This window comes from Sesamum indicum, linkage group LG6 (assembly GCF_000512975.1).
Source record: "Sesamum indicum cultivar Zhongzhi No. 13 linkage group LG6, S_indicum_v1.0, whole genome shotgun sequence".
Taxonomy (NCBI): Eukaryota; Viridiplantae; Streptophyta; class Magnoliopsida; order Lamiales; family Pedaliaceae; genus Sesamum; species Sesamum indicum.
This window is the reverse complement of record NC_026150.1, coordinates 18228808-18255157: the sequence shown is the minus strand read 5'-3', so window position 1 is coordinate 18255157 and position 26350 is coordinate 18228808. Positions and strand designations below refer to the sequence as shown.

The 26350-nt window shown below is 34.8% G+C and overlaps 5 protein-coding genes across 7 annotated transcripts in view; 2 read left to right on the top strand and 3 right to left on the bottom strand.

The window, feature by feature from the left end:
- On the bottom strand, positions 50-4043 carry LOC105165088 (glutamate receptor 2.3-like). The gene is made up of 5 exons (XM_011083962.2): positions 3711-4043; positions 2185-3518; positions 1759-2071; positions 1153-1559; positions 50-1064 (listed from the first exon to the last, which is right to left on the bottom strand). The coding sequence occupies exons 1-5, from the start codon at positions 3985-3987 to the stop codon at positions 537-539; spliced, it is 2859 nt and encodes a 952-aa protein (XP_011082264.2). The 5' UTR covers positions 3988-4043; the 3' UTR covers positions 50-536.
- LOC105164903 (proline-rich extensin-like protein EPR1) lies at positions 6296-9057 on the top strand. 2 transcript variants are annotated; one of them, XM_011083724.2, is made up of 2 exons: positions 6296-6417; positions 7471-9057. In XM_011083724.2, exon 2 carries the CDS (start codon positions 7499-7501, stop codon positions 8825-8827), a length of 1329 nt encoding a protein of 442 aa, XP_011082026.1. In that variant the 5' UTR covers positions 6296-6417; positions 7471-7498; the 3' UTR covers positions 8828-9057. The 2 variants fall into 2 exon arrangements, with proteins under 2 accessions (XP_011082026.1, XP_011082025.1); XM_011083723.2 differs by lacking the exon at positions 6296-6417 and having other exon boundaries at positions 7401-9057.
- Positions 11488-12633, top strand: LOC105165087 (MADS-box transcription factor 17-like). The gene has a single exon (XM_011083961.1). It carries the CDS (start codon positions 11488-11490, stop codon positions 12631-12633), a length of 1146 nt encoding a protein of 381 aa, XP_011082263.1.
- Positions 18998-21792, bottom strand: LOC105164902 (transcription initiation factor TFIID subunit 10). The gene is made up of 6 exons (XM_011083722.2): positions 21556-21792; positions 21406-21470; positions 19871-19933; positions 19706-19763; positions 19588-19638; positions 18998-19362 (listed from the first exon to the last, which is right to left on the bottom strand). The coding sequence occupies exons 1-6, from the start codon at positions 21655-21657 to the stop codon at positions 19282-19284; spliced, it is 420 nt and encodes a 139-aa protein (XP_011082024.1). The 5' UTR covers positions 21658-21792; the 3' UTR covers positions 18998-19281.
- The window catches only part of LOC105164901 (uncharacterized protein At1g32220, chloroplastic), a 5133-nt gene continuing 1756 nt past the window's right edge, over positions 22974-26350 (bottom strand). For both annotated transcript variants that reach the window (XM_011083720.2, XM_011083721.2), the window contains exons 6-10: positions 25433-25526; positions 24836-24915; positions 24245-24287; positions 23777-23868; positions 22974-23460 (exon numbers count right to left, since the gene is read on the bottom strand). In XM_011083720.2, the coding sequence (XP_011082022.1) occupies positions 23287-23460; positions 23777-23868; positions 24245-24287; positions 24836-24915; positions 25433-25526 (483 nt within the window). In that variant the 3' untranslated portion in view covers positions 22974-23286. The remainder of the gene's footprint in view (positions 23461-23776; positions 23869-24244; positions 24288-24835; positions 24916-25432; positions 25527-26350) is intronic.

The following is a 26350-nucleotide window of genomic DNA, read 5'->3' as shown; positions in this document are numbered from 1 at the left end:
ATATAAAAAATTCAAAAAAAATTATTGAACAGCCATAACTGAGCTCGAGCTCGAGCTCGAGCTTAAAATCGAACCGGCTCGACTCATCTGTCACCCCTACTCATGAATTACCCACCAATACAAATTTTTTAAAAAGAAAAGCAAACCTACATGAATGGTTTGTTCTTGTGCATTTGAAGGTACTACTGGGACAACGCCATGCACCGTGGTTAACCGTTGACTTCACCATATCAATCCATCATCACTTCAAGATTTGGTCTCTTGAATTATGTGTTTCTGTCCTCCCGTTGGATTCTCCCCGGGGATCATTACCAAAGAAACAGGTTTGTTACTCTTAGACAGAAAGTTCTAACTAAAATCCAGTATACGACGACTACAATACATTAACTATCTGTGTTGCAAGAACACGAGCAACACATTCATGAAGTTTTTGAATATTCTGAAACCGTCACAAAATGAAATTTGAATCTGCAAAGCTGCCTCGGACAAAACATTATGCCGCTGCTCCAATTAACCCTTTACTGAAACCCGTCGGGTCAGTGGTCTGGATTTACAGGCTGAGGTGGTTCCTCTTCCGGATTCGGTGGCCTTTGCTGCACATTTCCATGGGCTTCCATGATTTCCATTTCTCTTTCCACGCCGCCGTTGATGTTACCAGGATTGGGATCTCTACCAACAACCTGTTGCAGTTGTTCGTGAATCTTCTTCAAAATTTCAATTGGATCAGGATCTGCGTTGGGATCCATAGTGAAAAACAATTCACGTAGCATAAGAATTGTCTCCCCAATTGTTGCATTAGGCCTAGCGTTTCTTACAACACCCCAGTTCTGACACACAAACATAACCACATAGACTACAAAGGCTGAACCACCAAGTATTAGCACGATCACAAACAACCCCCGGAAGCTTTCAAGGCCAAGACTCTGTGATGAGCTTGCACCACTAGAACACGTAGTCTTATCCGAAAACCATGCTCTCTCAATCTCCACCATCTTTTCGCCCTCGGTTACATTGAGAATAGCACTTGAAATATCAGGTACCAGTGGAGAACCTTTTGGGAAGACCTGCAAGAAGAAGAACCACAAACAAGGTGTAATGTAATGTGTGTGGAAAAGGAAGTTGAGTATAATCGGGGGGATGATCGATGCATACGAATCCAAAACCCGCAGTCTTGTACATGGGATCAACCATGGTGTATTCTGAACAGTATTTGGCTAGGAACATCTTTATATATGGAGTCTCATCAAAAGCAGCAGCTATACCACCGTTTCCGCTACCTTTGGAGAAAAGATCGTGCATTTCATCAGGGGAATTGTATGCCACTAGTCTGGACTCATTGAAGCTCATCTTCTTAAGAAGTCCGAAAACAAATGATCCCTTCTGGTAGCCGACGTTTTCCTTGTTTTTGATGAGCAGAGTGAAATCTGTATAAGTAGGCTGTAGCTGCTGAACTGTTAACATGGACGTAAGACTGGCAGTGTAGCTCTGTGTTAGTATAAGAACCACCAAAAACCAGATGATCAGCAGAAACCTGGCCAAATTGCTTATGATCTTCTCTTCTGCAGAAGAGCAGTGGTGAATATCAGTACGAAACTTGCATATTTGATCACCTAACTAGAACTTGGTGGTGGTTAGATTTTGAATATCTGATTAGGTAAAATAGTACTTTCCAATTGATGATAAAGATCTCTCTAAAACATCTGCAGATGTTGTGCACGAAAAACAAGAATATAGATTAAAAGATGATGGCTAACTTACTTTGAGAGAAGACCATTGTAGAGAAACCGAACCAGAATATCATGCCTATTTGATGGCGAATGCTGCCTGAGAACTCTGTATTTATTCGACGTTCAAGAATCCAAATCAGAAACCCGATGAAAACAAATGAACAAAAGCTCGTCAACCATAATTGCCATGTCAGTGGCTTCAAAAATATCCATGCATTTTTCCTCTCGTTATCCATGACTTTTGCAACCATTGAAACACCAGTCTCTGTATAAGGTAGGGTGAAGTCTACATACTGCGACCTGTTTGCTCTAATTGTTACATCTCCAACTACAGCATCAAAGTTCTGTTCAATGATAAGCTATCATCAGTGGTTAAACTGTCTGCACGCCAAACTAGGCATGGTTCTTGTTGATGTAAGTCGATAAAAAGTATGATACTAAAGAGGAAAACACTTACCCCAAGGTATACTTGATAGACCAAATCATTGTAATTTCCAGCACCTTCATGGTCAGGGTTCGCGAATGGGATGTATTCATATGGTACAGCATATTTTAGACTTGTAATAACTGCATCAAAGACATCTATGCAGTATCCTTCCACTTTGGTTGTATTGTCTGAATTCCCAGTGATACGAAGAAACTCATTGAAACCATCCTTGACGGGCACTCCTACTCTCAGTTTCTTCTCATTTGTTGGGATCACCCAACCTTTAGGTGGAGTTGTTGTATCGCCAGGCCATATGATGGGTGCAAAGTTAGATCTTGAAGTGGAGTATGTGTTTGCATTCATGACGTTTAGTTCTTTGACGATTCCATTCTGTTTCGTCCAGTAGCCTATCACCCGGGCACCAGGGCCAACCACGTTGATTATCTGATAAGGAGGTGTTCGGAGTTGCCCTTCAACTAATTGGAAGTCTCCAGCAAGGCCTCTGAAGGCAGTACTTGACAGAGCCTGAATTAGCCGTGGTCCTGAATTTGAAACTCCAATGGCTTCTAGGTCTGTTGAATTTCCAGAAAAATTTGCCTTCTTAAATCTTGCATTAGTCGGGTTTGCTTTCTCTATTGCAATGGCCAGTGCGATGGCAGAGTCGTATGCCCTTAGTCCAAAAGTGTTCAATTCTGGCCTAAGACCTGGTGGATTGTTCTGCAGAAGCCTTTTCTTGTATTGATTTGTAAAGGCATCAAGCTCGTCTGTTTTTGGAACATAAGATTGTACGCCAATTACCCCTAGCATGGAATCCATGACAGAAGGATCCACCGAATTCAAGACGTCTGTCATCGAATCAGTTATGATCCATGCATAGCCTTCCGTTATCATTCCAAGCTGTTTTGCTTTGGCAAACAGACGAAAACCAAGCGGGACCAACATGTGGACAACGAAAACTCTTGTTTGCATTGTCATCAGCTTGTACAGTTCTGCAACAATTTGTTCATCTGATGCTTGTAAAGGGATGACACTTCTGTAAGGGACCCGGACATTTACGTTCTCCAAGGCATCAGTCAAATAAGGTATCACCCCTTCTCCAAACTCATTGTCCACATAGATGGGCACAACTTCCCTCCAGCCAAAGGCTTCAATGATGGCAGTTATGGGCTGTACTTGGGAAGAGTCATTTAGAGTGGCGCGAATGAAGTATGGGCTTCGTCTTGACGTGAGAGAAGGACTTGTTGCCGAAAATGTAATGATGGGAACTTGAGCTTTGTCTCCAAGTTCTATCAGAAAGTTTGCCTGCATTGAGAACAGGGGACCTATGATGGCTTGCACTTCAACATTCTTGAGTAGATCCAGAGCTGCATTTCATGTGCAAAGAAATTCAGTTTACTTTGTTATGCTTGAAACTGCACCAGAATACTATATGATTGTAACACTCAACCTAATCTTGATCACATTGCATCATTACAGAAAAACGTCTTCAAAGTGTAAGCAAAGTGCATATATGTGCATGTTACCATACGCTTTACGATGGTTCAGGTGTCTCATACCTACTGCAGCTGCCCCGACAACGGTTCCATTGGAGTCTCTGGTACTGAGAGCCAGCCTAGTTTTGTAATAATCATGTGTGGCATAAAACTTCGAGAGGGCCATTGATATACAGTTCAATGACATCTGTGAAACAGGAATATCCATGTCCAGCACCACCCCAACGCTTATGTCGGTTTTTGTTCCCTGTGCCATGCCCACATTCATCAGGAAAATCTGAAACGATAAAATAGAAAACAAGGCATAGAAAATGGCATGGCTGACAGGTTTCTTAGCCATTACTGCACACAAATTTGCAGCTCTGGTTACTCTGAGACTGTGATCGCTATGACTTATCGTAGCTCCAACCCCAGTTTATATAGGAGTACTATACTTGAATGTTACAACAGACGTTCAGATACAGTAGACAGACGCGGTAAGGCCCCGTAAGACTTTTTACCTCTTAAGAGTCTTTTGGTCTTTTAATAGCCAAGAAATCGAACGTATGTGAAATCAAAACAAACACGTCCCAGAAACACGACTCGGCTACTTAGGTGAAAAACCAAGCTCATTTGTTGTATATATGGTTGAAAACTTGACCTTGAAAGGTTCATTGGTGATTATTGACACTAAGATGGGGAGGAAGAGGAGAATTTGACGAAGAACATGACGTGAAGGCAGCCAACATATTCTTTACATGCTATATCTTAGCAACTTGGCCTTAAACAAAATGTTACAAGTACTGTGCCATCATTTTTTTATGTTGCTACTTGCTATACTTTGACGTGTGTATTGTAATTCTTTTTCGGATAATCACACAGCTCTAATTCTCGTAAGGTTTGATGTAATTATACGTACACCTCCTGTAATTGAAAAACTACATCTAGTACTTTGGATATTTGTTCTCCTCAAACAAATAAATTTATTCGTTAGTCAAATTCACCGAATTTATTGACGTTAACAAAAAAAAAAAAAAAGTGAAAATCTATATTAACCCCATTTGACTTATTGTAGGTCAAATAAATCTTTTTAAACCAAACTAACCTTATACATTTTCACACGCTAATTTGTTTTAAAATTTTAGATATAATCCAAAACTTTTTGTATGAAATAGATTCTTTTTACCAGATTATAAAACTAGATTTTCTGAAAACATAGTGCTTTTTTTTTAATTACCAAAGTCAAAGTCTCATTTATGTGAACGGTCATTTTTTCGTCTAGCAATAATATTATCTGTAAATGAATAACCAAATGTATATTACTTTTCGAATTCTTCAAGAAAATGATATTTTCCAAAATGTAAATAAGGTAAGAAAAAGTCATTATATGACTCACGACCATAATTCCTTTTTAATATTATAGCAGCAATACCATCCCCGAATAAATGAAAAAATATATATTCCTCTCCAAATTGATCTTCAGAAAATATTACCATAGTGTCTGGTTTAAATTTTGGTCCATCTTCGAAATGGACCAAAACATGGACAATGTTTGTCTTGATTTGTTTTGGAAGTTTTGGTAGTGTTTTGAGATGTTTTGAGACAGTGCCTCATTTGTTTTTTGTCAAAATAAGTCTACGCTAATTATAGGCCCTACAACTAAAAAAATTATATACATACTCATACATATATATAAAACAGACACGATTTGACAATAAACAATAGTTTTTGTCTCCCACTAAACAACATCAAACATACCATACTTATTTTGTATTATCTCCAAAAACAAATCCAAACTTGCACACTATCTCTAACACATACTTATTTATCTTTATTTTTCTCTTTCTATCTTCACAAAACACACCAAAACAAGTTAAAAATGAAACCAAACATAGTGTACATTTTCTAATTAGCTCTTACATAATTTTTGGGGGGAATATTTTTTTTTTCATCCTATAACTTTAGTTTGAATTCTTTTTGGTCCTTTACTCTGGCAATATTAGATTTAGTTTTTCATCTATGTTATTTATCTATCAATTTTGCATAAATTTGATCCTCTAGCGTAACTTATGACTCTTTTGCCTTTTGATGATAAAGGTTAATAGTTCATACTAATGCTCCAAGTGTGCTATAAACAAATATTTCTTAAACAAAAATCTAAACTCGTATACCATTCTAGACGAGCATTAGCTACAAGATGCAAAATGAATGGATATATATGAACTAAAAATACTCTTGAAAAGTTGTATATGGGTAAAATTGTACGAAATTGGGTCAAATGACTAAAATTAAGCAATTTTGGAAGTTACACAACTAAAACTAAAATGGGTAAATTTAAATGACTAAAATTAAATAGCAAGCAAACTTAAAGGACTAAACAAATAATTTTGCCTAATTTTCGACCATCATTCTTGTAATAAAACAGCTGTAATACCATCCGCAAATAAATGAATAACGTGTAATACTTTCCAAACATAATAATCAACGCGTTGTTTCCTTTTTTATAAAAATATTCTTATTACATGCGATTATTGCTTTAGGATTATGTATAATCATTGCACCATCCATATAAAAAAATCGTAACGTATTACTGTTCCCAAAACAGCTGTAACGCGACCTCTATAAATAAGATGTTCGTTCATCACTGAAAACAATACAAAAGAAAAACTCATAGTACACACAATGTAAAAGGATTTCCCGATGTCTCCTTATATTTTGTCCAAACATCGGACAATCAAAGTACTTAATCCGTTATGTATTGGTGATTATTATGCAATGGCTCTATAATCAGGTGAGTTAATCGCGTTCTTTTAATCCCCTATGCTTCCCATTTGCCTCTTTTATTCACTAATCATTAATCATCTATATATATATCTTGTTCAATTAATTCCCAAGCAGATCGATTTTAATGAGTGAAACTCATACAAGAACATATTGATTGACAATTATATATAGGGTTAGATTTTATTAAGTTTCCACATTTGATTGGTAATGTTAATTTAAAGTTTTTTATTTAAATAGTCAAGAATAAAATAAATGGAAGAAATCAAATAAATGCATCAATTATTTGTCATAAATAATGTACAGAAAGACATTATTGATTAGTTTTATTTGATGAAAACTTTTTTTTTATTTTAGATGATTCGTGATTTTGCCTAAATAATTCCTTGAATAATTACATTGCTAAAAGGGTCCTCTTTTACTTTTTTTTTCTTATTAAATTAACATAAATATATTTCAACCATTTCTTGATAATTTGAATATGATTATTTTTTAATCCATGAAGAAAAATCTAATTCCAAATCATAAAGAGTAGTTAATTTGAATTTTCTGTCATTTGATGTTTTATTACGTAATTAATGTACATTTCAAGGACTAGATGGTGTAATGACGATTCTACAAAAGAATACTTATCTGATTTTTGAAAAATTTTGAATTATTTCCAGATAAGAAAAATTTTATGTTTGACCAATTGATTACTTTCCATATTTTCAACGTTGAATAAAAAAATAATAAAATCCAGATTTGTTAAACCTCAAAACTTTTTCAAGAAAATCTGTTGTTTTTTTATCATATAAGATGTCAAACAAAAATATATACAATCTAAAAATACTAAAGAGAATTTTCAGATTGCACATATTTTTCACTTTGATACCTAATATATTACATAATCTTGAAAATGAATGATATTACTCTGAATCAGGTTGGCCAATTTCTTTTCTATAAATACAGTCTCAGACCAAAACTCCAGACTCACTTCACTTTCTTGTATTTTGTCAGACAAACTTATAGTACTCTTACATACTTTCTACTACTAACAAACTTGCAATATCATGGCTGGCAGACAAACCAGGGGTCGCCAAAAAATCCCTATGAGGCTGATAGAGAGCCAGGATGATCTATATGCGACCTTCTCAAAACGCCGTCTAGGTCTATATAAGAAGGCGAGCGAGCTTAGCACACTTTGTGGTGTCGACATAGGAATAATCATCTTTTCCCCCACCAACAACCCTTACTCGTTCTTCCATCCATCCATGGAGTCTGTGATCGAAAGATATAGGAATCCTGATCAGCCGCCGAACGACTTAGCAAGAATCGTGGAGGGTCACACACGGACCAGAATTGAGCAACTCAACAAGCGATTGGACGAGATATTAGATATGAAAGAGCAAATAAAAGAACGAGAAAAGTACCTAGACGAGGTCGACAAAACTCGACCCAGAGGATGGTGGGAACAACCCATCGAGAGTCTGAACGCCCAACAAGTCCAAGAGTGGAAAGAATGGTTTGGCAATTTCCATGCTCAAGTGACCAGTCGAATCGAGGAATTGACAAATGGGGGTTCGGGTTCATTGGAGAATGCTCCAATTTTCCCGGATCCACCTAGTTCTAGTACTACAGCTGTTCCTAGTATGTTTCCTCCAAACTATGTTCCTCCTGCAGACACATCATCTGCACTAGGTGATGGGATTGCTGAAGTTGATCAATTTTCTGGCCAATATTATTATGCTCCTCCACAGGGTCAGGATCCATTTGTTGTTGGCTCCAATCAGTTCTATGATCCTCCACAATGCCAGGGTCCTAATTCTGGTACAAATCAATACCTTAGCCTATCAGAAGCTCCGAATCCATCTGGAACTGGGTCAAGCCAATACTATGGACCTCCATCGATTCAAAACCCATCTGGTGCTGGGCCTAGTCTGTATTATGGACCTCCATCAGTTCAGAACCCATCTGGTCCTGGGCCTAGTCAGTACTATGGGCTTCCATTGAGTCAGAATCCACCTGCTGCTGGGTCTAATAAATACTATGAGCCTCCACAAGCTCAGGATCCATCTGGTACTGGACCTAATCAATACTATGGGCCTCCATTAGCTCCGACTCCATCTGTTTTTGGGCTTAGCCAATTCTATGGGCTTCAGCAAGGTCAAGATCCATCAAATATTGGCCCAAACCAATTCAACGTGCCTCTATCAACAAAGAATCCATCAGGTGTTGGGCCTAACCAATTCTATGGGCCTCCACCAGGTCAGGATCCATTTGGTATTGGGCCTAGCCAATTTTACAGGCCTCCACTGGGTCAAGATTCATCAGGTATTAGGCCTAGAAGGTTTTATAATGCTCAACAGGGTCGGGATCCATCTGCTACTGGTGGGACTAAAGAGGCTGGTACTTCTAATCAAGAGGACAGTGATCTTTAGTTTAATTTTCAACTGTCGAGTTATTTTTTTTATTTGAAAGGGGTATTTGTAATTTCACAAATAATAAGGAGAGTCCATATTTATGTCAAACTTCAAAGAATTATAAGTACATCTTTTGAGGTGGTCAAATATAACGTATCCAATGAGTCGTCCTGTTAGTTTAATTGAAGTAGTCCAAATATTGTGGAATAACAAGTTTGCTAATTCCTGGCACAAGTCGGAAATGTTGTCAGCCATTCACTTGACTTGTGAATTTCTACTCTTGAGTGGTAATAACTTGTTGGGAAAATAATAATTTTGATTCCAGTGGTTATGATATTTTTAATTTTTACTCCGTGACTCATAAAAAATAGTATTTTTATTTTCATGACATCTTTTCGTTAAATATTTTAACAAAAATAGGACGTGGCCGTTAGGACTTTTACTCCTTTGGTCCCATTAATAACTTTTAAAAAGCAATATTTTTTGTTATACGTACTTAATGACCATTTTCCGCTAAATATTTAAAGACAATGTGTTATGGACCCAAAATATTACTTTTTTATTGTCACGGGACCAAAAATAATAATTCGATGACTAATAGAACTAAAAGTGGAAAGACCTTAAGTTACAAGACGAAAATTTTTCCCTAAATTGTTTATCAATTAGCATGTATGTCTTAACGTTTAAACATTTGTAAGACATAGACGCGCAACATTGTTATGGAACCAGATCAGAAGCAAACTTTCACAACAGAAACTTGGCAAAATATTTTGAAAATAACATATGTAGAATTTATTGTTAAAGGAATTTTAATTTCATTTTCCTGAATGGTAAAGTAAACATTTGCAGCAAGTATACTTTTATTTCTCAGCAAAAGTGGTACTCCTTTAGAATTGTAAATGTTAATCAATTGTTCATATATAAGTCTATAATTAGATTTACTCTGAAGCAAGTACAAATCATACTTTCTGAATTTTTACACAATACAGTCCAGAATTTTGTGTATGAATTAGATATCTTTTTGAACAGATTAATTTTCTGAAAACATAATCTTTCTTTATTAGCAAAAGTCAATGTATAATTTATAACTGTCATTTTATTGTCTAGCAATAATATTATCTGTAAAAATAATAACAAATATATATTACTTTCTGAATTCTTCAAAAAAAGAAAAACGGTGATACTTTTTCAACATTTAAATAAGTTTAGCAAAATTAGTAATAATATGACTCATGACAATCATTTTTTTTAATATTATAGCAGCAATACTATTCCAGGATAGATAAAAATAAATGTATCTTCCTCTCCAAATTAATTCTTCAAAATATACTATATTTTCTAATTAGCTACAAAAAGAGCAAAAATATAATTTTCGACCATCATTCGTGTAATAATATAATTGTAGTATATACCATCTACAAATAAATACAGAACACATATACTTTTCAAACTTAATGATCAACAAGTTGTAAATATTCTTATTGCACAAGATTATTGCTTTAGGATTAGATGTAATCATTGCATCACCTATGTATCAAAACCGTAACAAGTTATCGTGCCCAAAACAGCCACAACACAACCTTTACAAAATGATGAGATGTTCGTTCGCCATTGACAACTATGTAACTTACTACACATAATGTGAAAGGATTTATGTCGTCTCCTTAACTTTTGTCCAGAAAATAGACAATCAAAGTAGTTTAATCCGTTATACAATGGCGATTATAATGCAGTGGCTCTATAATCGGAGAGTTAATTGCATTCTTTGAGTTTTAACGGGCAATTATGTATGGGATTAATTTTAATTGAGTTTCCATATTTGAGTCGTATCATTAGTTTAAAGTATTTCATTTTAAATGAAAATATAAAATAAATGAAAGAAACATATAAATGCATCAATTATTTGTCATAAATAATGCACAAAAAGACATTACTAATTAGTTTTGCCTAGTAATTCCTCAAATAATTACATTTCTAAAAGGGTCCTGTTTTATATATGTTTATTAAACTGAAATAGTATTTGCTAGTCGTACATATATATGATTTATTAACCCCAATGATGAAAAATCTATTTCCAAAATCATTGATGACTAGATAATTTGAATTCTCTGCCATATGATGTTTATTATATATGTACATTTGTCTCCCACGCTGTCAAATATAATTATATTTGGATACTATATATATATGTTGTTGATAATATCAACTTTAATTATTAAATTAATGCACACTGCAAGAATCTGATTATCAGATTTATTTACATGATTTCTCCAATATTTAATTGTATTATTTCCATATAGGAAAATTATATGTTTGACCAATTGATTACTTTCCATGTTTTCAAGGTTGAATGAAAAAGTAATAAAATCCAGATAAGTTAAACCTCAGAATTTTTTCATGAAAATCTGTTGTTTTTCATCAGATAAGATGTCAAACAAAAATTATAAAATCTAAAAATACCAAAGAGAATTTTCATATTGCATATATTTTTCAATTTGACACCTAATATATTACATAGTTTGAAGAATGAATGGTATTCCTCTGAATTATGTTGACCAATTTCTTTTCTATAAATACATTCTCAGATAAAACTTCACACTCACTTTACTTTCTTGCATTTCATCAGACAAGCTTTAGTACTCTTACATACTTTCTACCACTAACAAACTTGCAATATCATGGCTGGCAGGCAGACAAGGGGTCGGCAAAGAATTCCCATGAGGCTGATAGAGAGCCAGGACGACCTATATGCAACATTCTCAAAACGCCGTTTAGGTCTATACAAGAAGGCGAGTGAACTTAGCACACTTTGTGGCATCGATGTAGGAATAATAATCTTTTCTCCCACCGACAATCCTTACTCTTTCTTCCATCCATCCATGGAATCTGTGATCGAACGATATAGAAACCCAAATCAACCGCCAAGCAATTTAGCAAGAATCGTGGAGGGCCACACACGGACCAGAATTGTGCAACTCAACAAGCGGCTGGATGAGGTACAAGATATGAAAGAACTTATAAAAGAACAAGAAAAGTACCTGGACGAGGTCGACAAAACTCGACCCCAAGGGTGGTGGGAACAAATCCCTGTTGAGAGTTTGAACGCACAGCAAGTGCAGGAGTGGAAAGCATGGTTTGGCAACCTCCATGCTCGAGTGACCAGTAGAATCGAGGAGTTGACAAATGGCGGGTCGGGTCCGTTGGAGAATGCTCCAATTTTCCCTGATCCACCTGGTGCTAGTACTACAATTTTTCCTAGTATCTATGCTCAAAATTATGTTCCTCCTGCGGGTACATCATGTGCACCAGGAGGTGGGATTATTGGATCTGATCAATTTTCTGGCCAGTATTATTATGCTCATCCACAAGGTCATGATTCATTTGCTTCTGGGCCTAGTCAGTTCTTTGCTCCTCCACATGGTCAATATCCTTCTGGATTCAGTACAAGTCAATATTATAGCATACCAGGAGCTCTGAATCCATCTGGTATTGGGCCTAGTCAATACTATGGGTTTCCACCGAGTCAACATTCATCTGGTGTTGGGCCTAGTCAATACTATGGGCCTCAACCTACTCAGGATCCATCTGATTTTGGACCTACCCAATTCTATGGGCTTCTGTCAAGTCAAGATCCATTAGGTATTAGGCCTAGCCAGTTCTACATGCCTCCATCAAATCAAATTCCATCTGGTGTTGGGCTTAACCAATTCTATGGGTCTCCACCAAGTCAGGATCAATCTGGTGCTGGGCCTAACCAATTCTATAGGCCTCCACTAGGTCAGGATCCATCCAGTGCTAGGCTTAGAAGGTTTTATAATCCTTAATAAGGTTGGGATCCATTTGCTATTGGTGGGATTGAAGAGGCTAGTACTTCTAATTGAGGGAGACAGTGATCCTTAGTTAATTATCGGACCGACAACACTGGGGGTTGTGAACCCTCAACTTTTCTAACCAACAACTTGCTCCCTAGATTAAACTTTTGAATTGTCTCACAATAATCACACACCTTCTCATATTGTAAAGAATCTATCCTCCTTATTGCTTATTGTGTTTCCTTTTATCTCTCAATACCTTAAATTTATTCACATCCACCCTACATTTCTTAACCATTGAATGTTTTAACTATTTGAATTATTTCTAGTTAAATAGAATATTTGTAATTTTTTAAATAATTAAAGGATATTCATAAGTATGCTAAATTTAGGGGAGGTAGCAATAATTTACCTTATTATTTAATATTATGGGGATCCTTTGTGTTTATGAATATTGAGATGGGTATTATTATTTCACTTTTGGTGTAATTAGTTGTTATTAGTAGTTTCAATGACGTCTTAACCTAATACTTAAGGTTGAAATCCCACAAATAAGGATGGTCAAATACAAGTCCTATCATATGTGTGTATATTTGTTTCACTTAAATTTATAATTTATTATTTCATTGATCTTGATAATTTCATTTTTCTTGAGAGATATATTTACGTATTGATCCATTTCTTGAGATATTCGTGCAATTATCGCTTTTATTATTAAAAAGAAATTGGTTACTAATAGTCGTAATTTGAATTTATTATTAGTGTTTCAGTATAATGATCATAATAACTAATGATTCATTCATAAGGGAGAAATAAAAAAATATATATATTAAATCAAATAAAAGATGTAATAGTAGGCTTTAAAAAAAAAAAAAAAAACAATCCGTTGAGACAACTACATTTGATGATATTCTAACACATCAATAATTTAGAAGTTGAGGATGGGAATATAGAAATTAGGGTAAATTTCATTACACACCCTATCGTTAGGTCTTAGTACACAAACAATTCATATCTATTGTTTTATGAAATACTTTTTCTTTAAAATACACCGATAGTTTTAAATTAATCAATACATTACGACACTGAATACGTAATACATTAATATTTCTAAACCGATCAATAAATTCAAAAATCACATATTGCTATAATAACGTCCAAACTCATTGCAGGTCCTATTCAACTCGCTAAATTCTATATATCCCGTTCTTATTTCAAGATGTTTTTATATAATTTTATTTTATTTTTTTTAAGAAAAAAAAGTGTTTGATGTTTTAATGTAATTGACGAAATTCTATTATCCCGTTCCAATTATAAGGTGTACACAGAATATTTTTTTCAAATATGTATGTCTAACACTAAACATTTGTAAAACATAAACGTAACAGAGTTCTGGAACAGAAGAAGCAAACTTTCATGAGAGAGACTTGGCAAAATATTATGGATTTATTGAAGGAATTTTGATTTCATTTTCTTGAATGGTAAAGAAAACATTAGCTGCATAAAGTTTAGGGTAAATCACACCGATTTTCTCTAAGATTTGGCATAATCTGTTATCTAAAAAATTACCAATCTGGGTTTTTGTCCATTTTTTCTAGTGAACTGAAATGCCCTTTTGGACTAAAAATTATAATTTTATTTATTTTTAATTTTTTTTATAGAGTAAGTAGATAAATTTTTAAATTTTTAAAATTTTCCGTCCACTCCATCTGATTTTATTTTATAAAAAAAAAAAAAGAAACAGTAAAGGCAAAGTCAATAATTTCATACATCCTTCCAAAAATTACATAATTTCATTAAACATCAAAAGAATTTTTGCAATTTTTCAAACAACGAGGGAATTATGTCAAATCTAAAGTGAGACAGTTGTAATTTACCCTTAAGTTTACTCTCATTTCTCTGCAAAAGTAACACTCATTCACAATTGTGATTGCTGATTAATTGTCCAAATATAAATCTATAATTAGATTTAGGGTTAAGTACACTTTGGCCCCAACTATTTTAAGGTAGTATTCACACTCCTAAATCAAACAATGTACTTATCCCCTACAATGAAATATTTGGACGATATTGCCCTTATATATTTGTAATTCAATATATCTCTTTTTTTAATATTTCATATTTTAAATTCAATTAATTTTATATTTTAATTATAATATTTATTAGTAAATTAAATAGTTTGAATTTTATTACATTCTACATAGTCAAATATTATTAATTTATGGGGGGTAAGCAGTAAAGTATATTTAACTTTAGATTTACTCTACCAAAAGTGATAGTTAATATATATAATTATTATGAAGAACAAAAGAATCCTGAAAAATGAAAAGTACATATAATTCCTAACTTTTTGTATGAATTGGACTTCTTTTTTAACAGATTACTAAATTAAATTATTTTTATTAGCAAAAGTCAAAGTATAATTTACATAATAATATTGTGTATCAATAATATTATCTAGTACATAAATAATAAATGTATATTAATTCCCAAATTCTTCAAACAAACATTTTTATTCAAAATTTAAATAAGCTAAGCAAAAGACGTAATATGACTCACGACGATAATTTATTTTAAAATTATAGCAGCAATACTATCCGCGGGAGAAATAAAAATATTTATATATTCCTCTCAAATTCTTCAATAAATATTATATTTTCTTATTAGCTAAGCAAAAGAAAAGGTATAATTTTCAACCATCATTCTTATAGTAATATAGTTGTAATACCACCTGCCAATAAATAAAAAATATATAATAAATTATTTTTAAATATAATAATAAACACGTTGTTTCTTTTTTGGTAAATTGCAAGCGGTTATTGCTTTAGGATTTTGTATAATCATTGTACCATCCATATACGAAAATCGTAACGTATTATCATACTCAAAAACAGCTGTAACGTGACCTCTATAAATGAGATGTTCATTCAGTACTGATAACAGTACAAAGTGAAAGTTCATAGTACACATAGTGTAAAAAATTTCCGATCTACTTAAATTTTGTCCAAAAAATGGACGATCACAGTAGTTTGATCCGTTACGCATTGGCGATTATATTGCAATGGCTCAACAATCGGTGAGTTCATCGCATTTTTTGATCATTTGTTTCATCCCATGTTGCCATTTTTATTCACGAATCATTTATGTTGTTCCATTTATTCCTAAGCATATCGATTTTAATGAGTGAAACTCATGCAGGAGGAAATTATAATGGGCAACTATATATTGGGTTAGATTTAAGGATAAATTAAATTTTGCTATTTGAATTTATATCTATTTTATATTTAGGCATTTAATTTTTTTTTGTGTGTGTCAACTTGTCATCTCAATTTTGTGAAATTTGTACTTTACCATACATGGTCATCTTTTTGCTGATTTTTTACAGAAAAAACATCACGTGATGTACATATATGAAAGACATCACATCACACATCATTTAAATATCACATGTGCACTGCATGTGATTTTTTTTTGCAAAAAAAACTTGGTGAAAAAATAATTATAAATGGCAAAGTGCAAAATTTCGTAAAGTCGAGATGGTAAGTTGACACAAAAAAAGTTTAGATATCAAAGTGTAAAAACGATCATTATTCGAATGGCAAAATATAATTAATCTTAGATTTAATCAAGTTTCCACATTGAAATTTTTTTATTTAAATGGAAATATAAAATAAATGGAAGAAACCATATAAATGCATCAATTATTTGTTATAAATAATGCACAAAATGACGTTATTAATTAGTTTGAAATCTATTTATTTTAGATAAAATTTTGCCTAATAATTCCTTGAATAATTACATTGCTAAAACGGTCCTCTATTATTTCTCGTTATGAAACTAAAATACGTATATCGCAGTCGTACAAATTATTTACCTGATAATTTGAAAATATATGATTTGTTAATAACCCAATGAAGAAAAATCTAATTCCAAATAATTAAAAACTAGTAAATTTGAATTCTCTGTCACATGATGCTTTATTAAGCAATTACTGTACAGTTGAAGAATCTGATTATCAGATTATTATACATGATTTCTGAAATATTTGGCTTTATTTCCATATAAGAAAATTATATATTTGACCAATTGATTACTTTCTATGTTCAAAAAGTAACAAAATTCCGATAAGTTTATCCTCACAATTTTTTCATGAAAAAATTATCTTTTCGAAATTACAAAATCTAAAAATTGGAAGAGAATTTTCAGATTGCATATATTTTCACTTGGACACTTAATGTATTACATAATCTTGACGAATGAATGATATTATTCTGAATCAGGTTGGCTGAATTTTTTCTATAAATACAGACTTGGACAAAACCTTCAAACTCACCACTTTCTTGCATCTCACTAGACAAACTTATACTACTCTTACATACTTTCTACTACTAACAAACTTGCAAAATCCATGGCTGGTAGGCAAACAAGGGGTCGCCAAAGAATCCCCATGAGGCTGATACAGAGCCAGGATGACCTATATGCGACGTTCTCAAACTTTGTGGTGTTGACATAGGAATAATCATCTTTTCTCCCACCGACAACCCTTACTCGTTCTTCCATCCATCTATGGAGTCTGTGATTGAACGACACAGGAACCCTAATCAGCCACAGAGCGACTTTGCAAGAATCGTGGAGGCTCACACACGGACCAGAATCGAGCAACTCAACAAGCGGCTGGACGAGGTACAAGATATGAAAGAACAAATAAAAGAACGAGAAAAGTACCTAGACGAGGTTGACAAAACTCGTCCCAAAGGGTGGTGGGAACAACCCATTGAGAGTCTGAACGCACAACAAGTGCGGGAGTGGAAAGCATGGTTTGGTGACCTCCATGCTCGAGTGACCAGCCGAATTGAGGAGTTGAAAAATGGTGGGTCGGGTTCATTGGGGAATGCTCCAATTTTTCCGGATCCACCTAGTGCAAGTACTGCCATTATTCCTAGTATGTCTACTCAAAACTATGTTCCTCCAAGTGGTGAGATTGTTGAAGCCGATCAAGTTCCTAGCCAGTATTATTATGCTTCTCCACAGGGTCAAAATCCATTTGTTGTTGGGCCTAGTCAGTTCTACGCTCCTCCACAGGGTCATGATCCTGTTGGTTCTGGTACAAACCAATATTATAACGTACAAGGAACTCCAGATCCATATGATTCAAGACCTAATCAATCTTGTGGACCTACACCAGTTCAGGATCCATCTAGTGTTGGACCTGGTCAGTACTGTGGGCTTCCATCTAGTCAAAATCCATATAGTACTGGGCCTACTCAGTACTATAGACCTCCACTAGGTCAAAATTCATCTGGTGTTAGGCCTAATCAATACTTTGGGCCTCCTCTAGCTCAGGATCCATCTAGTGCTGGGATTAGCCAATATTATGTGCCTCCACTGGCTCAGGGTTCATCTGGTATTGGGCCTAGCCAATTCTATGGGCTTCCACAATCCCAAGATCTATTAGGTATTGGGCCTACCCACTTCTACGTGCCTCTACCGAGTCAGAGTCCATCTAATATTGGTCTTAACCAACTCTATACACCTCCACCAAGTCAAGATCAATCTAGAGTTGAGTCTAGCAAATCCTATAAGGCCCCACTACATCTTGATCTATCTGGGGCTGGGCCTAGCCAATTTTACAGTCCTCCACTTGGTCACGATTCATTAGGTGGTGCACCTAGAAGGTTTTATAATCCTCAACAAGGTCAGGATGCATCTGCTGCTGACGGGACAGGGAAGGCTAGTACTTCTAATCAAGAGGGATAGTGATTCTCAATTGATTGAGACCAACAACTGAGTGTTCTATAATAAAACTTTAAGACTAGGTTTTCCTATTCCAATAAATTATGCTATCTTTTGTTTCAAAAAAAAAAAAAAATTGATATCGTGTTAGACTTGTAAACATGGTATTATTATCAATTTGTTTTAATTGGCGATATGTATGAGTTTCTTATATTTCAAGTCGTTTTTCCAGATCAATTTCATATTGCTGTTTGTATAATAATCACCATATCATTCTTAATCATACCTATCTTGTTTTAGGAAAACAATTAAGGTCATGGGATTCAGCTTTCTGAATTTGAATTACAAAATAGGTGTATCAGAGCGCGCGAATTTCCTAGAAGGCAGGACTCAAACTGTTTCTCTTTTTTTCTTTCTTTTTTGGACATCTCGTCCGAACTAGTAAATCTCTCGACTTTGATTGCGCTTGTAAATGCAGATCTTTCGATTCACCCCATCTAACAGATTGCAAAAACTCACGTACATGTATAAGCAATATACAATATTCTGGAAGCAAATTCCACATTTTGATGGATCCCTGACAATGTCAGAATAAGGAAAAATAAATAAATAAACAGCTACTATCTATAATACTTGGCTGATATGCGGTAATGTGTTATAAAATAGATAACAAAATAACAAGTATCAACTACACAGAGAAACATGTAATAAGCATGTTCAATTGCATTGCTGTAGACTTCGGGAATATGTAATAAACATAATCAACTGTATCTTTGTAAATTCACCAGAATCCCATCACAAAACATCTGAAACTGCCAGTAATTCTACTTGGACTGAAATAATATGGATAGAGACGACAAGACCAACTTAAGGACTTCCTATGCAGGTGGATATCAGTCCGATTGGTATTCGTTGCTTGGTCTGTACTCACTCTTCTCTTGAGGCAGCATCTAAACCAGCAGATGGGCTGTCAGCGAAGTATTCTTGATGTTTGACATTCACACCGTACTGGAATTCACATGGACAAAAATCAAGTTACATTAAAGAAAAGATTGAAACAACTCTTGTAGGCAATGGAAAAATCTTAATGCACTCCATACTGTGAAAAGTAAAATCAGGTGTTTCAGTATCATTACTAAAGATGTCTAGAAATAGAAGGCAATATTAAACCCACAGGAGCACCTCATCAATTTTGAGCAGAATAATACTGACAGCATAAAAAAACGCAGTTACCTCCCGTAGAGCCTTTGAAAGATCCTCCATTGTCAAGATCAGACGCTTATCCTGTTACGAAGCAAGTGTTAAAAGATGTTGACAAACCAAGGAATCAATGAAAAGCAATATTCCACACCTTTTGTTGTTTATCTCTTTTGTCCTTGATCACAGCCGACTGCCTTGCCTTGCATTGTCTACATTGAGATGCAAGAAAATATTATTCTAAGAATTACAAATGGTTAGAAACTTGAAAGAATCTGCCACACAGTAGAGTTAACATATAGAAAGTACAAAAACATACTGAAGAGCATCAGTTGCGACGTCTGCAATAAATTTCTGAGTAGCAACTGCTACCAGCCTTGTCCTAAGGAAACAAAGAATACCATGTTACACCAAATGATATGTGCATTGATAAACACAGGAAACAAGAAGAAAAATAAACACAGGGCAGACATGACAGTTCCATTTTCTGTTATTTAAAGGGGAAGTCAAAAGAGACAGAAAATAGACCAGTAAGTGCAGCTTAGAAGGCTCATCAATACTATGTATAGGAAAATGGCTGTATTTGGATAAAAACTTCTTTATTCCCAAGATCTGCTATTTGATGCAATCTCCCCAGTAGTATCTAGACCAATCTTATAAAACATGAAAAACCATTACTGAGCAAAGATTTCCTTCAGCAGTAAAGAGCAATGAAATTCTTCGTCAAGACAACTTTCCCTCCAGGTCTTAACCGTTGCTTGTTGTGGCTTAGTATTTCAACGATTTCATCTTCTCCACACAAGAAGTTTACTTTCCAGTTTCCATGCCTGCGTCAAACATAAAACAAATTTGTACAGATCTGAACACGTTGGTTTCCAAAGATCTGGTCTTTCTCTTTATCTTTGCGGGAGATAATTCAATATTCTAAAGGATCTTTTGCTAGAAAGATTTCCATTTCTGCCATGGGATAAGATCAAGATCAAACCTTATTTTACGGTACTTACATGAGGTCCCTTTTTAAGAAAATCTTGTCTTCTTATTTTTGGGGGGAGAAAGAAAGCCTCTAGTAGAAGATAAATGGTTATTTCTTTCATCACTTCTTACATATTAATATTGACCCTAACATCACATAAATGCAACTCATTTAAACAACTAATCAGAGTTCCTACTCTTTGGCTCATGGGACACTGTGTTCATGGATGGAATCTCTAAAGAAACGAATACGCGCGAACTCAACAACATAGCTTGTCATGCTTTCAATGGAGAAAGTTATAGTTGCATGCTTGAGCACACAAGCGATAATGATTGCACATACACCGAAATTAGGACATCACCAAAAGGAGAAAGTTTCTCACAACACCATCCACTGTCATAGGATCTATTTTGATATCTTCTAATAAATCACTTCACATATACACGCAAAATCTGAGCAAAGCTACTAATCACTGAACAAGTTAAAGAAAAAAACAAGTGGGCTTGCTTAAGATAATTTGCTGTACAAAACTGTAGAACAGTTGTAGAGTAGGTAAAGTGAAACCAATAGTAGGTACAACTCATGAAGAAGTCAAAACAAGAAACAAAATAAACATCATGCCCAATATGTTGCATAAAAACTTAGATAAACACGAATAAATCGTTACTCTCCTTCCAAATGAATGAAGAGTAATTAAAAATTGTATATTGTTAGTCTTATGTAAGTGAAAGTCACTTCTGAAAAAACAAAGAAATATTGGAACAATTTATCAAAATAAGAACCAAATGACCACCGATGTTGTTTTAGTAATAACTTGTGCAACTTCACGTTTTTCATTCCCTCTAGGGCAAAGTAAAAATGCGAAGGAAGAGAGTACCTACAATCGGACATCAGGACACTGGAATCCACTTTTCGCCAAGTAATGCTCCACCAATTCATCCGGTATCTGGAAATCAACGTGATTATTTACAGAATAAGCACAAAATTGTAGTACGATCGGGAATTCCAAGATATAAATCGGTGATACTTACGGTGGGAGTGTAGTCCATTAAAGACGCAAGGAATTCGGTAAGTGCAGCGTCGTCGTCGTGGCGACCGTCCTTAGGTTGCTGCTGGCTAGATTGACCGTTCATCACTCTCTATTTTACAGAGTGTTGTTTCCGCGGAGGCTGCCGAGGCGAGAGGAGGAGGAGCCGTACCTGAACGACGCGCGGCCTGGGGAGATTATGATTATGAAGACTGGAGAGAAGCGCGTTGTTGCTTAGTTCACATAAAAACAGCGATTTCATCAACTCTAATTCTTCCGTTGGGTCGGGTTCCCTCTGTTTCGGGCTTGGATTCTGTTGGGTTAACTGTTGACTCTTTTTCACATGTACGTTTTTTAATATTCTTAATTTATACTATTACTAATTATTGTAGAACATCGTTTATTATGCGTACATAATAAATAATTCTTCATATTATGACATATTATAAATATAAGTAAAATATATAAATCAATATATCATATGAACGAAAGAAATAAAAATTTCAGAATCTAAAAAGTAAAATATATAAACCAATTCAATTAATTCAAAATTTGAAATTTTAGTAAGTTAATTATCAACTTCAAAACAAAAAAATTACATATTGTAGATTAATAATCTTATCAATTGAAAAATATTTTTTGCTCCAAAAACATTAATACGGCAGTTTCATTGGCTCATTAACCGTCCTTTGTATGTTTAAATGATCTTTCGTTTTCTTTATTCGTATAAAGAAAAAAAATACTATACATACAGAACGACGATTTCAATATCGTTGTACCAATTTTTTGTAATGCCAGCTTATTCAACTTCTCAAATTTGATATTAATTGATAAATAGTTTCTCTTCATGTTCTTTTCCACTTTTTTTTCTATAAATACAGAACGGCGATTTCAATTTCTTTGTACCAATTTTTTGTGATGCCAACTTATTCAACTTCTCAAATTTGATATTAATTATAAATAGTTTTCTTTCATGTTCTTTCCACCTTTTTTCCTATAAATACAGAACGGCGATTTCAATATCGTTGTACCACTTTTTTGTGATGCCAACTTATTCAATTTTTCAAATTTGATATTGATTGATAAATAATTTTCTTTCATGTCTTTTTCTATAAAAAACATTATTTATAACATATATAAAACCACGAGCTACGATAGCTAGTATTTAAAAAACAAAAAAAAAGTTGAAATTTCAATCACTCTTAACCCAATACTAGCAATACAAAAAACACTGGTAGTCGGGTTTCATGTATTGACAAATGTGTTGAGGACTAATCCATTACCTCTCGGCCAGGAACTTTATCCACATTTACGTCATACTCAACAAGTTCTCAATCTCTTCGAGTATCGTATTGTTCATTCAGCTTATCAGAATTGGCTATCAAATTATTTGGAGAACGACCACCCGACTAAGCGCCTTTGCTTAAAATTTTCTTTGAACAACAAAAGGTAACTGCACGAAACCGCAGCATAACAGAGTCTACATGCGTATTTCTCACAGAAATCATAATCCACAACCAAACAAGAATGATATTTATAGATGGATCTACTCTTCACTACATTGGACATGTATGCTCAACGATCGCCTCTTTATTACATCAATCATCCCACTATCCGCACTATAGCAAGGACAATACTACTGTCTCCTTACATTCAGATTATTATTTCAGGCCTCAAGAGAAACGACTCTGCACTAAAAACTTCACTCCAGTATTAAGACGAGAATAGTCCATGCTTATCTTTGCTGACTATACCGTAAAATTCCGTACACATCGACAATTCCTGGAGGGAAGACCGGATCAGTTGCTGCTCTTACAGCAACCTTGGCCACAGCATTGACACTAACTGGAGGGGTCAATAGAGGTCCAACCAGGGGAACCTGGATCAGTGGTTTAGCATGCTGGAGTACCTGCATAACATTAACACCAAAGAATCATTGGCCAGCTTTCAGTAAAAGACAGTTCACTAGCTGTATAATATCCATCATTGAGTAGTGATCCTTGAAATCTTAATTGCAACAGGCAATTACACAAAACTTTCAACCTAGACAGGCCAAACCATTTTCTTCCCAATTTTGTAGAGAGCTTGCCCTCAATTAGAGCAGCACAAATGTGTCTTCTCAGTCATTGAGTACCATCAAGTAAAAGTTGCCTTCCAAAAGTGCAAGTTCAGGCCAAACAAGGGTATTATAACCAAAACCGATAGAAAAAGGAAACCACCCTCACCATTTCCAAAGGAGAACCAATCACACTAAGTGGCAACTTCATGCTCCCAACATGGCGAGTCCCGTGTATAAATCCAGGCCTCAGAATCACTCCTGAAAACAAGAGGAACTTTCAATTAGATTGAGAATGACATACGCTGGGTTTCCGGATGCATACATTCCAGTCACAAGCAAAATATAACTCCTGATCAGAACTCCAAATCTGATTGAAGTAATATTCAATTAAATGATACATGGTTCCTATACTAGTGTTTGCGTAATTCTGAATTCTGGTGAAACAAGCCTTATGATTGAAAAAATTATGTCATGTGACGTCAACTGGGAAGGAAGAAATGCATGAACAACATAAAAACTAAGACAACCTACAAGGTTGCTTTACATCAACCGCAGGTTGGCTTAGATGCTACGGTATTGCAGCATGTCCCTAAGTTCAGGTAGGAGAAAGGGGAGAGAGAGACAGAGAGATCACCTCCATAAGGATACCTGGTGAGTAACTCGGTCTCAGCAGCTCTCTGCACCACATGATATAACACTGTCATAAAGTATAATACACAAGAAATTCTGCCAGGTTGATCTTTTTTCCCCTTCTTTTAACTTACGCAATACTCCTCCCTGTAAGATTGTCTATCCCATTCCCCGAGTTACAAACAGCAACCAGACATGTTACCCAATACTGTGTTTCTGGATAATATACGGGAATTCTGCCAATTTCAGGTTCATTTTTGTGGGCCCTGGTGACACTAATTATATAACAACTCCAATTTCAGCGAATTACTAGAGATTATCCATGCTTTATGTCTACCCCTATTCACATAGTTCTATTATGTCACTAACAATCACTAGTAAAGTATCAAATATTGACCAAAAAATGTGTGCTTTTAACAGCAACAATAATTTCATTGCTGTAACAATTAGAGATTTGTATTAAATGATCTTATATTAGGCATAATTGAAGCATCGTAAGAAACTAAAGATTCTTTCTTAATTTTAATATTTATACCATTACAGAACCAACAATAACTTCACATCAGGTGAAAGCAACTAGAATTACTGGTAGTACCTTTCCCTCATAATACCCATTTAGAAGATAATTTACTACACCGAAGTCAGCAGCAGAGATATATACAAATCTCTTGACTCCTACACACAAGAAGAACGAAAATTGATGAAGCAAGGATGCAGTCAAACTTTGGGTGTAGAGATAATCCCTGAAAGTATTAAAAACAGAGAAAATGAACATTAAAGTCACTCTCCCTCTGCAGAAACAGGACAGATAAAAGCTCCCACACAATGTTGGTCTCAGACAATTCTTCCAGTGAAGCCAATAGATATAAAATCAAATAAAAGGGAAAGATAAAAGCAACAACGATTCAAGCAGAAAAGTGTTCTCCTTTAACCATGGAACCCCAGAGTGATTTATGCAAGCTTAACCATAATTTCAAGGTCCTAAATTTTGACATAATCCGTATATAAAGTGAGAAAATGGATGTGAATGACTATTGTCACAAGTTGTGCCATATGTAGCGAGTACATCTCCCATTTGCTTCCCCATATGATAATGATGCATCACCATCTGTGACAAACTCATTGAACTTCTTATCAAGTAATATTGCAAGTATACGTGGACGACCAAGAAGAAGTTATTCAATGACGGTACCTTCTTCCGAAGCAGCTCTAATAGCATTAATATTTGCAGTTCCATTAATTTTGTACATTTCTGAGTTGGAACCAAAGCCGCCGACACAAGAAATCTGCGGAGGCAGGACATCAATTGAACACATGGTGAACAATGAAATAAATAATGGAAAACTGAGAAAGAAGGACAAACATGGAAAAGTTTTTCTCAGAAATTAACCATAAGATGGAACAATTTCTTCTCCCTCTTATAACATTCAAATGGCGAGTGGTTGGCAAGTATGGATGTGAATTTCAAAAGACTGAATTTTCAATGATCTCTTATATTTTCTACAGTGCTTGACAATGGATATCATTTAGAATATCATTCAAAGAGGTGACCAAGTCTTTGTTTTCAAGTACAGCTACTAGCAGCTGTGCTTTTCATCAACACAACATCCAGGGGAAATGTGTGAAGCATGCTGCAAGAGGATATATATTATGTTAGCAATGCCCCTCTTTAGAGACTCAAGATAAATATCCCATGTCAGCCACTCAATGCACAAGAGTATGGTATATACATTAAATCCTAGCAGTTGGTTCATGTATTCAATAATTACATCATATATTAACATTGGCACTCGGGTCTTGTACCATAGTTCAGAATCTTCCACATAGAATTGATTAAGAAATAAGTCCAACCTTAGCTACTCTCACTAGATAATCTTATACCCATAATAGATAATCTTACTCAGACAATGATGTTAATAAACCTAAGATTGATTTGGACCTACAATAGTTCTGCACACTTGTGTCCAATAATGCGACAGAAACACAATGAAAGAGCAAATAAATTAAATCCAAAGGTGTCACTGTCATGTTCTGTCACTTTTTTGCACATGAACCTCAATTTCAACTATAGATTGAACAAGTAAAGTCATATTGCACAAGGAAAGGAAAG